This window comes from Cupressus sempervirens, chromosome 6 (genome assembly GCF_028749045.1).
Source record: "Cupressus sempervirens isolate cs-2001-9-10 chromosome 6, ASM2874904v1, whole genome shotgun sequence".
Taxonomy (NCBI): Eukaryota; Viridiplantae; Streptophyta; class Pinopsida; order Cupressales; family Cupressaceae; genus Cupressus; species Cupressus sempervirens.
The window spans coordinates 168,910,775-168,927,108 of NC_143123.1; the positions used below are offsets into that span (position 1 = coordinate 168,910,775).

The 16,334-nt window shown below is 35.1% G+C and overlaps 1 protein-coding gene across 2 annotated transcripts in view; it reads left to right on the plus strand.

The window, feature by feature from the left end:
• LOC149551788 (protein LIKE COV 1-like) overlaps positions 1–14,745 on the plus strand; it is a 31,097-nt gene extending 16,352 nt beyond the window's left edge. Inside the window, exons 4-7 of one of the 2 annotated variants that reach the window (XM_089787276.1) lie at positions 431–598; positions 715–812; positions 991–1,117; positions 14,370–14,745. In XM_089787276.1, coding sequence (XP_089643402.1) covers positions 431–598; positions 715–812; positions 991–1,117; positions 14,370–14,374 — 398 coding nt within the window. In that variant the 3' untranslated portion in view covers positions 14,375–14,745. Of the gene's footprint in view, positions 1–430; positions 599–714; positions 813–990; positions 1,118–13,007; positions 13,842–14,369 lie in introns of those variants that run through there. The other variant, XM_089787275.1, reaches the window with a different exon arrangement.
• The last annotated feature ends 1,589 nt before the right edge of the window (positions 14,746–16,334 follow it).

Here is a 16,334-nt window from a genome sequence, read left to right on the forward strand (position 1 = left end):
TATATAAGTGACATATATATTTAGATCACTTAGATGCAAATATAATAAAATGAAATAAATATTATAACCAGAGAGTATAAAACAAAAATGACAAATTTGTAAGTTATATATTTTCTGTGTTGACTTTGTAGGCAATTACAATCTTAGGTGTATAAATAATTGAATGGCACATAATCAGGAAGAACAAGAAAGTAAATATGACGAGAATCAGGTTGGAAAAAATCAACTAAATTCTAATTGTAAATATTTTTTGCTTTTGCTTGTGCTTTTTATTGTACTTTATAATTTGTAATTGTGAGTTATAACGTCTCCTAATAGAAGGTTTGGCTGTCACTTGATCACAAGCAAATGTTTATCAGTTTCTTGGAAAATTACTCTGGCTTTGGTATCTTCAAACTCAGGAGAATGCATACGTTCTTTAATTTTGCAGGTTTAGGTTTTATAACTTCATTAATCTTCATCTTCTTGGTCGGAGTTTCTGTTTCATCATGGATGGGGGCTTCTGTTTTGGGGTTTGGGGAGTGGATCATTAAGCGGATGCCACTTGTCAAACATATCTACTCTGCATCCAAGCAAATAAGTGCAGCCATATCACCTGGTAAGTGCCATTCTTCATGTTAAGGTTAAAGTGTTTTCTCTTGTAATACATAATTAGGTAGTTCAAGGTTGGAGGTGTAGAGGTTATTTATACCACATGTTATGTCATCAATGCAGATCGCAATACCCAAGCATTCAAAGAAGTGGCTATCATACGGCACCCACGTGTGGGAGAATATGCTTTTGGGTTTATTACTTCCTCTGTTGTTCTACAGGTAATATTTTGCACTCTAGATACATTCTTTATTGGGTAGTTTTTAAAAGCTTTGATGCTATTTTTCTAGACATTTTGTACACTGCCATAACTGTCGTTCTGATATCCTGGGCAAGTGGATTTTTTTTGTTCAGATGGTCATCTGAAATATTTGTTTGTTATCATTACTGTATTTTCAGCATGATATGGTCGAGGAGGAGCTTTTCTGTATATATGTCCCTACAAACCATCTATATATTGGGGACATATTTTTAATCAACTCAAGAGATGTGATCAGACCAAACTTGTCTGTGCGTGAAGGAATTGGTAAGGCACTTGAATTTATCAACCTAGTTCAAGTTTATATGATACTGGAATGTAATGTCTCTTCTTGGGATCTTCCTGATTTTTGTCCTAGAAATAGCAATTCCCGCTTCAGTTAATGAAGGTAATTCATGTACAAGCATATCTTCAATAAAATATTGTCCAATGTAATGCATTATTTAAGATAATCGCGGTTTAGCTCCTACAAGAATATTCATGAATCATAATAATTGAAAGGTAAGAACATATGATAATATCTAACACTGCAAAGCATTAAAACAAATATCAAGATTTCATGATAACATATACATCCCATATAAACATAATTTATATATAAATCTAAAATAGCCTTAATGATTAGTCCAAGGCCATATTCCTATAGTATTCGTATCAGAAATTTGTGAGAAATGCTTGCAAACCGCAATCTCAAGGTATTGCGAGAGCATGGGTGGATCCTCGATTTAACCATCTGGGGGTGGTGTCTTGCAAACTGCAATCGCAAGGTATTGCAAGAACATGGGTGGATCCTTGACTAACCATCTGGGGGTGGTGTACTTGAGATGACCCTCAAGCCCAAGAGCACTCATATGGCTCCTAGCCCACAAGCGCTGCATCTCAGGGGGCTGTACCTGAAATTCCCTCAAGCCCAGACCAGTCATTTGCCTCCCGACCCATGATTATGGCAGGATCTCACTCCACTCTATCCCTCAGTCCACCTTGGAGAGACTCCGTCTTCCTCAATTAAGCGGAGGAGGACTTATACACCTCCTTGCCCACGAGCTCTACATATCAGTGTGGCATGCTTGATAAGAGGCAGCAAGTAGGTGGAATTGATGACCAAAATCCACGACGAGCAAGATAAATTATATGATGAGCAAGATAAATTATATCAGTCAAACAGTAGTCTAATCAAGAAGCCTTCTCTGTCGACAAACAATAATGATAGCACCTTATAAGTAGTGTGATTACAAGCAATTTGATCAATGGAGGCCCTTGTAACATGTAACCAAAAGACCCCCCCTGCAAAGAAATGGTGGCACTCTATCAATAGTGTCAATACAATTGCCACTTGCCAAAATCCATGAAGTGGCCTTGATCTAATTTTTTTGTAGGTGCTAAAATAAGCTAACGTGTTGAAACTACGGATTAAAAATAGATGCGTAAAAATCTTTTTGTATGAGCTCAACCAGAGCCTTGAAAGTTCCCAAAATGAGCATGGCTCAGCAGCAACTATGACAAATATTTATTTCTACTTAAACCAGACACCAAATCATAAATGGGTTGGACAGTTGCAAAGCCATCATATTAGTGTAGATAAAAAATAATTGGTTTGAAGTCTGAGCTTGGATGGTAGAGAATGAAGATCATGTAATTTGAGTATCAAGAACAAAATACCATTGGAAAGGAGTTTGAGTCTGGAGTTTTATAAATGTAGTTTTGATGTTAATAAGCCAAAAAATTTTCTCTGACTGCCCAAAAGACCACCGTGGCTGATAAACTGCCATCTTAAAACCCTTTTAAAATAGGATCACAAAATATCCTAGGAATCTTTTGAAGAATCTAATTTCAACCTTTGATTGGTCCAAACCATTGGAAAATGCCAATTTTTCTTCATTTGTAAATTTTTAAAATTGTTGTAGTAGATAAAAAATTGCTTTTGCTAGAGGAATGCTTGTATGAAATGAATATTTCTTGTATAACTCACATAGTTTGCCAGAGATCTAGATTAATTTTGTTGGTTGCATAGATGTTGGTTGGTGGAGATTCCCCTTTCTTGGAAGGGCATGATTGCTAGGTGAGCCCATGGGGGTGTGTAGACCTTAGGGTGTGCCTCAATTGGTCATAATTTCTAAACTCTCTAAATACTCTCCAGCAAAGTTGCATGGATACGGATACGGATATAAATACAGATATAGTATTGGGTACAAATACGACCATTTTTTAAGATCCCTAATTTGGATATGGCTGGATACGACATTAATAAATATCACATACACATATACTTTAACACAATTTTTTTCTTAGTTATTAGACGAGTTTTTCATTACTTCAAAAACAATATTGATGCATAAATGCTACATAAATATTTATAACTTAATTGTAGAGCTGCATTAGAAGATAACCCAACAAAATGGGTTGCTGAATAGAAAAACATTTTATTTGTCTGTTGGTGCGGGTTTTGTTTGTACCATTTTTTAAAACAATTGTATTAATAAAGTTTTTAAAATTAAATTTGGGAAGATTTACGCCACTCTTAAAAAAAATCAAATTACTTAGTATTTGGCACACTTGGAAAAGTAACTTTTTTTAGGCAGACATGGGTACAATATTCAACATGTATCCGGGCAGTATCAGATACGTTTCCAAATTGGATAAGGGGATGCGTGCGCCCAAGGAAGGACAGAGGAGTTGGGTGAGTTTTCACAAGTTTAACTCTTGCAATTTTATGGACAAAAAACCATGAGTAAAAATGTTAATGCAGGTAAGACGCTAGATAAAATACATTTTTCACAACATTTTGGCCATGAAACCATGCATTTTCTCTTTCGAGGTGTCAATTTTCAATTTAATACATTTTATAATTGAATTTTACAAAATGCTATGTTTCTTAAAGAGATTGTATTTTTTAGTACTTTCTAAGTTGCCAAGTTTTTGTCAAATAGTTGCTGAGTTGAAAAATTTGGGCTTGACAAGTCCGAGTATGCAAACTATGGGTGTAATAGGGCAAAGAGGGCTGGGTCTTGTGGTTTTTGGAATGGGTACATCCTGTACCCTCAACACTATATACATTCATATTAAGTTAATTAACAAAATAATGAATAAAATGAAATACCTACAGATTTAAAAATATAGACAATAGATGATACTTTCATTTTTTAGAAGTAGGAAACTCGGCAATACACCATTCTCTATAGCTGGTAGTGCTTATTCAACTTCCAAACGAACTAAATTGCAGCACTGGGCAATACACATCAAGACAACTATCAGGTTGAAGGCAAATATGCCAGCACATCCTTTGGCGCCAGTTCAGGTCACCTAAGCTTTTGATCTGTAGAGGATGGCTGCTATACATTCAGACTGACAACAGTGAACATTGGCACAAACAACATGAGGACGACTAAATCACGTTTCAGAGCTGGCATAAAGGAGTATGGGTGAAACATGTATGTATGATTCTGAGAAATACATTAGCCACCAAGCCTGGTTTAATGTTCCAAATACATCTTTATTTTGATTGGTTTAAGAATTCCATGTAGTTTATTGAAGGTGCTGGAGCTGAGTAAACTGGCTCTACTTTTGGTTTTAAATTTTGTTATTTGCGAGTTGAAGTTCTAAGTTTGAGAGTTTTGATAATATCCTGAAGTTTGATTTTTGTTGTTTAGGTATAAATTTGTATTCTCTGAGCAGGATATTCGAGTTCTATCAGAGCTTTGGCATTTTCACCTCCACAACAACTGAGATAGATAAAAAGATGAACAATGTGTGCTCTTATCCTAGCTGCATCCAAAGATGAAAACAATGATAAAATAGAATGATTTGATTAATAGGGGATCTCATGAATCCCCAACATGCTTTCGAGCCGTAAGATAAAAAGAATGCTTTCACCTAAGAATGCTTGACAAAGCCAAGAGAGGAAGCAAACTGAAAAGAATGTTGTTACAGTGTTCAAGCAAGCTGTAGGGAGCTTTGCATGAGCTCAAGAATGCAAGAGAAATTGTGATAACCAAGGGAACCAATAGATATCCTAGAGACATTATCCAAACATGAGAGATTTGAACAGGAGAAGAGGGTAAAAAGATGCTAATGAGCCGATACAAATCATTTCGAGCTGTTTTCACTGACTTTGGAAGTGACAAGTGGAAAAACACTTGGAAATGACCTTTGCATGATAAAATATTATAGGACTTCCAGGTCTACATGCGTACCTTAGTGTTCAGAAATTTTACGTTGAAAAATGGTGAGAAAGGAGAATAATAGGTGGTGTTAATTTTATATCAGATTTAGAAAGTAAGGAATTTTTAAAATTATTTAAATTATTATCTTGATTACTATTGTTATGTGGAGCCTAATCAGACTTAGAGTTTAATTTTTTCTCACTTCCTTCGGTGCAGTTTCCCCTAGAATTCTTCTACAGGGGTGCCCCATGATAGGGGTCAAAGGGCAACGCCCCTTGGGGGGTCAAGGGGCAGGGCACTTTGTGGAGTCCGGGAGTAGCGACCAAAGCCCTTGGGTCGTGCCCCAGGGGTACTCCATGTTGCGATAAGGGTGGGGTTGTGGGGCAACGCTTTCAAAGCCAAAAACGAATTTACCATTGTAAAAGGCATTGGGAGTTAATTTTTCTGTTGGATGACATATTCTAGCCCTAATTTTGTAAGTGACATAAGTCTTGTATAAAATGGCTTAGGGTTAGGGATTTTTATGATGTATAACGATTTAGTAGCTTCTTGCGGCAGTATTAAGTTGTAAGGGATTGCAGATTGTAATCAGTTTGAATCATTGGATAATAATATTAGTCATTGTTTGGCAGTTGTAGCCCAGGGATTTGGGTGAACCATGTTAAATTTATATCTTATGTTCGTTTATGTGTGTTTTATTCCTTTGTGATATTGGTTATATTTGCATGTAATTGATATTTTTGTCTCTCTAATCCTAACAAGTGGTATCAACGCAAGGTTGTTTCAATAATTGTCTAAAAAAAAGTCTCACGGTTGAGTGGGAGCAATGGTAGACGAGGGTAAGCTGAAGGTTGAGAAGTTTAATGGACAACTTTTAGTTATGGAAACTGCAAATGGAGGACTATCTTTATCAAAAAATTTATGGCGGCCATTCAGTGGAAAATCCAAGAAAGAAGCAAATATGTCAAATGAGGACTAAGAGATTTTGGACAGAAAGGCACTTGGAAGTGTATTACGCTTGGCGCAGTCAATGACATTTAATATTACAAAAGTGAAGATAACTGAAGAGTTGATGGAAACCTTAGCAAAGTTGTATGAAAAGCCTCCCACTTCGAACAAGGCATTTCTCATGGAGCGTTTATTTAATATGAAGATGGTATAAGGTGGATTTGTTGCTAATCATTTAAATGAGTTTAATATGGTTACTAGTTAGTTATCTTTTGTAAATGTCAATTTTGATGAAGAAATTAGGGTTCTCTTGATTTTGTGTTCTTTGCCTGAAAGATGGAATGACTTTGTAATGACTGTAACTTTGCTTTTGGTCATAATACCCTAAAATTTGATGATGTTATTGGTGTTATTTTGATTGAGGAAACTCGTAGGAATAGATTAGGTGAATCTACATCAGGAAGTGCCTTGAACACAAAGTAGAGATGTAATGAAGGAGGGAGGAAACAATTCTGGAAATCGTGGGAAATCAAGAGGAAATCAAAGGGGAAGGGATCTCAATCCAAAGGGCTAAGAGATTGTTGGTAGTGTGGGAAACCAAGTCATAAGAAGAAAGATTGCTAGTCTCGGAAGAACAATGAAGGAGACAAACAAGAAGGAAATAAAGAGGCAAATGTGGTAAGTAATACATCTGAAGAGGCTGCTTTGCTTCTTTCCTTAGAAAATGTTGACGATTCATGGGTTTTAGATTCAGGGGTTAAATTTCATGCCACACCGCATAGAATTTTTTTTTTTGATTATGTCTAAGGGGATTTTGGACTAGTGTATTTGGGAGATAATGAACCTTGTTAGATTGTTGGAAAGGGAAGATTTAAGATTAAGTTGTAGAATGAGAATCATTGGCTACTACAACACGTAAGACATGTTCCAAGGCTGAGTAGAAATTTAATTTCAGAAGGGCAATTAGGTGATGAGGGTTGCAAAGTTACTTTTAATGATAAAAGTTGGAACGTTTCAATAGGTTCCTTAGTAATAGCTAAAGGTGTGAAAGTAGGCACCTTCTATCTTTGTACAAGTCATATTGTTCCTCCATTTTAATTGTTTTAGAGAAAAATCAGTGTCCATGAACAGTTGTTGTAGTTGAGCAAGAACATCAAACAATTGTTGTAGATTTTGAAACAACACTATGATACAATAGACTTGGGCACATGACTGAAAAAGGTATGGAATTACTTGATTCAAAGAATGTTTTACCAAATCTAAAATTTGTCAATATGGATTCTACGAAAGTTGTGTATGGATTCTGGAAAGCAAAAGAGAGTTAGTTTTGTGAAGAGTGAAGCAAAAGAAAAATGAGAAATTAGAGTTTGTGCATACAGAGGACCAGGTCAAGTATATTCCCTTGATGGCTCTTTCTATTATGTTATATTCATTGATGATGCAACTAGGAAAGTATGGATTTATTTCTTTAGAAATAAATCTTATGTAATTGAAACTTTTAAGAAATGCAAAAGCTTGGTTGAGAATGAGATTGGTAAAAAACAAAAATGTCTTAGATCTGACTGTAGCAAAGAGTTTAAAGATTATTGTTCCTCTAATGGTATTTGTAGGCAGAAGACTGTTCCAAGGACTCCACAAGAAAATGGAGTGGTTGAACGTATGAACAAGACAACAATAGAGTGTGGAAGGAGTATGAGGTTGCATGCTGGGCTACCCTTAAACATGTGAGCAGAGGTTGTGAATATTGTAGTATTTTTAATTAATAGAGGTCCCTATACTCCTTTGGGTTATGGTATTCTAGAGGAAGCATGGACAGGTAAGAAGATGAGTTATTCTTTTCTCAAAACCTTCAGTTGTGAAACATTTGCACATATAGATTTTGAAAATAGATCCAAGTTGGAACCTAAATCTAAGAAATGTGTATTTGTTGGATATGACATTGATGAATTTGGCTATAGACTTTGGGATTTTCAAAATTATAAAATTGTAAGAAGCAGGGATGTCATATTCAATGAGAAAGTGTTATACAAAGATCTGTTGTAGCAACATGAGAAGAAATAAAATGATTATGTAGTATTGGATGATACTCCAAAAGATGTTCCAACAGTTCCCTTATGCTCTACAACAACAACAACAACAAATATTGCAAACCCCAGTCTTAAGTAGACCTCCAGAATGATTTCTCCCTCATTGTATTCTATTTTATTAACATATTCTGGTGAACTAAAAGGATATGTTGAAGTTGTGCAGGTGGATACAAAGATTCAATGGGAGTCTGCATTGACAGGAGAAATGGACTCCTTGCTGAAAAATCAGGCTTGTAAGTTGCTTGCAGGCTGCAAGTAAAAGGGCTTTACAAAATAAGTGGGTTTACAAGTGGAAAGAAGAGAATGGAGGTAAGAAAAGATTTAAAGTCAAGTTTAGTTGTAAAAAGATTTTCATAGAAAAAGGACATTGTGTTTGATGAGATCTTTTTTCCAATTGTTAAAATGACTTCTATTCGCACTATTCTAAGTATTGTGGCTACTTAAGATTTATAATTGGAACAACTTGATGTTAAAACAACCTTTCTTCGTGGTGATTTAGACGAAGAAATATATATAGAATAACCACAAAGATTTGAGGTCAAAGGTAAGGATAATTTAGTGTGCAGATTGAAAAAAAGTTTATATGGCTTGAAGCAAGCACCTCGGCAATGGTATATTAAATTTGATAGTATTATGAACGAGGATGACTACAATCTAGTGTCATTCAGACCATTGTGTTTATTTTAAGAGGTTGGATGATGACAACTACATTGTTTTGTGTTTATATGTTGATGATATATTTGTAGCTAGGTCTAACATGGATCACATTAAGGGATTGAAACAACAATTATCACATTCATTTGCTATGAAGGATTTTGGGGATAACAAAACAAATCCTTGGTATGAAAATTTGTAGAGATAGAAAAAACATAAAATTAACTCTATCTTAGGATGATTATGTTGAGAAGGTGTTGCAGTGTTTCCACATGGAGAATGCCAAAGCTGTCAGTACACCTTTGCCTAGTCATTTGAAATTGACTAAGGAGATGTGTTCAAAGACATAGTAGAAGGATAAAATGTCCAAGGTACCTTATGCTTCAATAGTAGGTAGTTTAATATATGTCATGGTATGCACCATGCCAGATATTGTACATGATGTGAGAGTTGTTAGTGGGTATATGAGTCATCTTGGTATTGAGCATTAGAATGCAATCAAATGGATTCTCATATACTTGAGAGGTACATCTAATAAATTTTTATATTTTGGGAGCTCTACTACTTATTTACAAGGCTATGTTGACTCAGATTTGGCAGTCGATCTAGATACTAGGTGGAGTACTACATGATATGTCTTTACTATTGATGAGACAACAGTGAGTTGGATTTCTCAGTTATAGAAGGTGAATGCTTTATCCACCATAGAGGAAGAGTATGTTGTTGCTATAGAGGCAGCTAAGGAGATGTTATGGCTTCAAATTTTCATGGAAGAGTTGGGACATCCACATACAGAAAATTATCTATACACAAATAGCTAGAATGCCATTCATCTTGCCAAAAAATTTGCTTTACATTCCAAGAAAAAACACATACAACTATGGTAACATTTCATTTGATCAATTTTGGATGATGGATAGTTAAACTTGGAAAAGATACATACAAATGATAATTCAACAGATATGTTTACAAAGGTAGTGCCAAGGGAGAAGCTGAACTTCTGGTTAGCTTTGGTTGGTCGTCTAGACCAAAAGTAATAAAATAGAACAATGGAGTCTAGAGTGGTTTTACATTCTAGTGGAAGCTACAAGTTTATCAATGCTATGATCAGTCTCCAAGTGGGAGGTTATTGTTGTGGATTTTGATCAGTCTTCAAGTGGGCTATTGTTGTTATGTGGAGCCTAATTAGACTCAAGAGGTTAATTTTTTTCCACTTTGTTGCGGTTGTCCCCAAGATTTCTTCTACAAGGGTCCCATGATAGGAGTTAAGGGGCAATGCCCCATGTGGGGTCCAAGGGCAGTGTCCCTTGCAAGGTTCAGGGGCAGTGCCCAAGGCGGGGTCTTGGGGTCGCACTCTAGGCGTGCTTCTCAAAGCCAAAGATGAATTTATTATTGTAAAAGGTGTCATCAATTGTTTTTTCTATTGGATGACATATTCTAGCCCTAATTTTGTAAAATGCATAAGTCTTGTATAAAATGGCTTAGGGTTAGGGATTTTTATGATGTATGATGATTTAGTGGCTTCTTGTAGTGGTGTTGAGTTGCAAGGGATTGCAAATTGTAATCAAGTTGAAATCACTGGATAATTATATTGGACTCACTATTTGGTGGACGTAGCCCAAGGACTGGTTGAACTGCATTAAATCTTTGTGTCTTCTGTTCGTTTATGTGTGCTTAATTCCTTTATAATATTGGTTTTATTTGCATGTAATTGTTATTTCTGTCTCTCTAATCCTAACAATTACAATGTCTCTATTGTTGCCGCCAATATAATGTTGCAGAACTAGGATGAAAGATCACAACTGATTTGAGTAAGTATAGTAATTTTTATCACTTCATGAAGTAATTATTGTTGCTGTTGTATCTTGTATTCACACACATATTTCTGTACTTTCCAAGATTGATGTTGTTTGATATTTATATATTTCACATTGGACATGTCTCATGTCCCTATGTGGACATGGTACACGTAGGGATATGCCTCTGGATGAGGCATGTCTCACCCAACTTGGGTGACAATTCATAACAAATACGATTTGTTAGAAATTGCAGATAATGCGATGGTTATGATGATGCTGTTTGATATCTTTTACTGCTGTGGGTAATCACAGTTTAATAACAATACATGGAAATAGGTATAATGAAATGTCCCTTTACTGGTTTTGTATGATATTTCCAACCTCTAATCAGATCTTTAAGATCAAACAACCAATATATCAAAGATCCACCAATTTCTCAATAAACCCCAAATCGGGTATGCTAGAAATAGTGCCAAAAGCTTCACAGCTTCACCTATTATTAATAAATTTGAAAGTGGACATTTTTACAGAAATTTGAGCAGCATAACAGCCTATAAAATGACATTTCCAGATCTATATAACATGCACACAATAGCTCCCAAACAGAAGACAAAAACAATGCTCATCAGGCTCCCAAAAATAGCACAAAATAGCCCGGAATCACCACAAAAACTTAATAATCTATCACAAAATTATAATCATATCCAAATACATATTTTCAGCTCTATTTTAACATTTAAAAGTCTGATATACAGCAGCAACCCAAACTGATATGAAATATTCAACCGGAAACACCAAACTCTTACAAAAAAATACACTCGAAAACTCACAAATCTGCACTGTTCAGCACAAAGGCAAACTCTGCATGAGCATGCACATGGAATGGCTTCAAACTCCCGTCCTTAGCCTTCCTGGAATCCTGCAAACTCCCGTTCTTGGGTCTCCCTGGAAACCTGCAAACTTCCTTTCTTGGGTCTCCTTCTCCACAGGTTTGGCAGCCTCTGAAGAATAACAAAGAAATGAGCAAAAATCAAGTTCTGGAATGAGCCCAGAATGCCTCCAAACCCCTTAAAAGAGGGCATAACCCTAACTCACGTCCAAGAGGGGTTAATAAAACATATTTTAATAATAATTTTTATTTATTAGTCCATGGGTTTTCAAAGATTAACCCTTTTTGCCAAAACTTCACCTTTTTGGGCCTGCCTGTCTTAGCAAAGATTATTATTTTTAATTATTTGAAAAGGGGACATGACATATAAACACCGACCAAGGTAGTGGATATCGAAACAGCCATCATAAATGTACAGATTTCATCGATTTCCAGAATTGATAATCAGAGATGATAGTACTCAAAATTATTTGATATATAACATCAGTTTAAGTTTTATGAAATGATTAGTAATTATTTAATAACAATGTACATGTATTACATGTGTGTGTGTAGTTGCAAGTGTTATATAAATAATTATTAATCACATATCATATCAGCAATATTCAGAATTCAGATGGTCGATAATGAATTGCTTCAAGGTTGAATTCTTCAACTTGACTAATCTGACCAATGTGATCAATCATTTAACATAAGGCTAATGCAAAAGTGACACAAAAGGTAGCTGTTGAAAAGGAATCCACAGGTACCTCAGTGTTCAGACAATTTATGCTTAAAAATGGGGAGATGAGAATAACATAAGGCTAACTCAAAAGTGACAAAAAAGTAAATGTTGAAAAAGAATCCTGAGCCATCTTGAGAAGGAAAAAGGCTAAATCAAGGGCTTAAATGAGCCTACACAAGCGTTAAAGCATTGTACGCTGAATTGGATACAAAAATATAGGTGAAATTGCTAGGGTATGCAATTCAGGACAGTGCAAATGCCTAACTCTGTCCAGACTTGTATGCTTAACTGGATCTATAAGCTGCATCTTTGATTTCCTCAGATCACATTATGATTATACACATCATGATTAGCTTAACAAAGCAAACAAAACCTACATAAGTAGATCCATACTTAAGTAAGCTTATGCTAGGTGCATATAAAGTAAGTGAAAGAAATAAAATAATGCTCCAACACGATTGACCTGTGGGGAACATATGTCAAATTGTGAGATGAATCATGGATTCTCTTTATAGATGAGATGATTTTTGACAAATTTCAGGCCAAACTTGTGTGTGGGACATATTAAAATTATGTTTAGTTAAAAATATTCCTTCTATTACCATTTAGCTTTATTATTTAGTATTTACTTACAATAGATTTTCCATACCTTGTTTGATTGTATTGCTCTAAGATTTCATGAACAAGGTTATGACTGAAAATATCTGTGTAATTGTGCGTAATAGCATCATATACTGGACATGTTAGAAGAATATGTATTTACCATTTAGTCATGTGCTTCACTCAAGTTGCACATCTCTTCTTGTTGATGTGTCTTAGTGAATTGAAGTGGAAGTGATTGGAAATTGTCTTTAGTGTTAATAAATTACTTTTGAATGTCAAATGCTTGTGTGCAGAGATTGTGCTTTCGGGAGGGATGTCAATGCCTCAAGTACTTTCAACTATGGACAGATCATCTATTCAGGTGGACAGGACCCTGACAAACAGGGGTTAAATGCACGAAAGGGAAGCTAATATTTTGGTTGAAGCTTTTGCTTTGTCAGCTTTGGCTCAGCCAATAAAGTTTTATATTGCAGTGAGTTAGCAATTTGCTACAGTGATTGAATGAAAGTTTGAAACTGTTGCACATATTGATTGGCCTTGATTTTCATGGCTGCTGATTGAGAGATGTCATGACAGTAGAATGCTTGATATAGATGAAGGAAAAGAGTGGTGCAGAGTTGTCTTATTGTGTGGACATAACTATTTGGTTGGAAGAGTGTGCTCATATGTCTGTTGGATGGGCACTGTGAGTTCTGTTTTTCAACAGACAGGTGTCCATCTAGTAGTTTCAATTAACTCTTAACAGTCCCAACCTTTTGTTTTGATAGAAAATATTTAGTTGAGCTGGTTTCTGTTGTTTAACATACAAGTTCATTGCACTGCTACAGAAAGTGTATAGCATGAACAGAAAGCAATTAACCAAATCAAGCTGATCCATCAACTGAACTGAGCAAATCATTTTTAGTTGAGAAGTGTAAGTCCAGGAATGACGCTCTTAGTTATGTTTCTTTATTTTTACACATTTGTGATTATATTCTTGCAAAGAAAGACTTGTTGGAAGAGAAATGAATGAGTGCAGTATGATATGCCACTTTGTTTCATCTTGGAGTTTGTACTCAGGTTATGCACTCAATGTATTATATACAATGTAATTTCCAAAGCAATTGGCCACTTTTGGTCTTGATGGAGACTAGCATAATTTCTTTTTCATTTTCCCAATTTTGTCAAAAACAAATAATTAGGATTATTAATGTTAAAACTTTAAACTAGATTTTCATTTTTTGCTATGTTTTTACATGCACATCTTATAACTTATTTAACCTTGGATTAGAATTTAGTCTTATGTTCCATTGGTATACACTTGCAAGTTTCTTTTTACAATGTTAAATTAAATCTCTGAAGGCCTTGCTTTCCTTAAAAACACTGTTCTTTGCCTAAAGATTGGAAAATCTTGTCTTTTTTCAGTTTGTTGTGTTACTGTTTAATGATGTGAAATACACTTATAATTTCTCTTTATAATGTTCAATCAAATTCTGCAGCTCTTACTTTCCTAACAAACACGCTGTTGTTTGCCTAAGGATGAATAATTCTTGGGCATACAGTCACTGTATTCATAGAAATGTTGTTATATTTGCTTTGACATATGGGTTGGGTTTATGTTGGTGGCTTTTAAGCTTGACAGCATTTTCTTTTGTTTCTGACAAAACTTCCCGCAGATTGAATTCTAGAGATGTTCACGGTTAAGTGGCTTTAAGCAGAGTACATGAAGGAAATTCTCTGCACCTTTGGGGTTGACTATAGATGAGAGGGGCCATCTTGTGATTGCTCAAATGAATACTGAATATCTTGTGGTAGAAGAACAAAATAAATCTAGAAAGCAAGCTTTATAAGATCAACATATTACACTAAGCTGTCTTTCTTCATTCAAACATGGAAACCAGTAGATGTGAAATGCATGCAAATACACATTAGTGAGATTTCACAAAAGAAAGCACTGCAATTTGTTTTGAAAATGCAGGTTTATTTGGTGTACATTTGCAATGGAAATTATCAAATAGTTGAGGAAATATAGGAGAGAAATTTGCAGGTTTATTTGGTGTATCCCTGTACTGTGTTTTTTATTACAGTTTCGGAGTTTCTCCATGCCCAAACCCATGTAATGTAGTAATTAAGCTTCAATTTGATTATAATAAAGGTAAAACTGTAAGTACTATTGTTCAAAAGCTATTGCAGGAAGCTCATAACCTGCAGTTTGATCAGGTCACAGGTAATTAGGATGGAGTAGAGCCACTATCGAGCTACTACTATTAGAATCTTTCATTTAAGACTAATCTCTACGAGGCAGAGAGCCACTGAAGCTGCTCATCTCAAAAGTTTCATTAAGCAAACATCCTAATTGAACATTGTTTCCACCTTTGTTTCTGAATTCTTTCATTTTGCTGGAAAATTTTCTTCGGCCTCAAGGGTTATTGTTTCTCTTGCTTCCACTGGTCCTCAGTTCCCTTGGTCTGCTTTATGAGAAAGCAAGGTGCTCTAGGAATGTAGTTTTTCTTTTTCTTTGCCTTGTTGTATGTAGGATATTCTTAACATGGAGCTCTTTTCTACACCTTTGAAGAAGCTTGTTTATCTTATCCAATGATCATTTATTACTATTTTTCATCATATACAAAATGTACCTTAAAACAAGATAGAGTCTGTTCTCTTCTAGATTTTCAAGGCCAAGCTTCAAACAACCTATGCTGCTATCTTGATGAGTACACATTGATTTGAATCTGAATCATGCCCTATTTTCTGGAGGCAAAATCATTCTTTTTTGGAAACCTTATAAAGGGATGGTGAAAATTGTTCAATTATTCTTCTTTCTTCTTGTAAACATCCCGAGTCTAGATGACCATTTTTCTTTTCTTTATGCTTTCACCTGTCAAGATTGTGGTTTAACCTTTGGACACCTAGCTACTAGCGACAATCCATATATTTGTATTGTTGATGGTTCATAGTATCCTACCCGGATATCCCTTTCCAATTTTTTCCTCGGTAAATTTCAGAATCATAAACAAGATTCTATGCAGTAATAATCAACAAGTAACCAGTGAATTAATCACAACATAAACCAATAAATAATCAGCAATTTACTCCAGAATTCGTTATTGTATTATAAATCAGCAATACAATAACTAATTATCAAGAGTCTAATTTTAAACACAAAATTACACTCAGATTGGAAAATTAAAGAACTTGTAAGCACATGTGAGACACCTGATGTGATGTCTCCACGGACAATGGGGCTGCGTCCACTGTCTATTAGCGCAAGGATTTTAATTTTCATGTTGGATGAAAGTTGAAGCTTTCCAAATAACTCTCCAAAAGAGATCTGAGGTCTGAAATCATAAACCAAGCATGACTGAAAATGAACGAGACTCCCTCTTTTAAAGCTCAATGGTGACTCTTCAACTGTCTTTTGTCTTTTCATCTTATTCTTCTTTGTCACTTTTAACCCACTTTATAATACTTTTTTGGCCATTTTATAACTTTGCATTAAACTCCCTTAATCCAAATTTAATATTTTATGGACTGGACTAATGTCCCAAAAAGGGGACATTACATGGTTACAAATTCACTTTGTCTTTTTCTTCTGTTGCTGAAGAGGGGATCTTGTTTATTCACCAAACATTCATATAAAT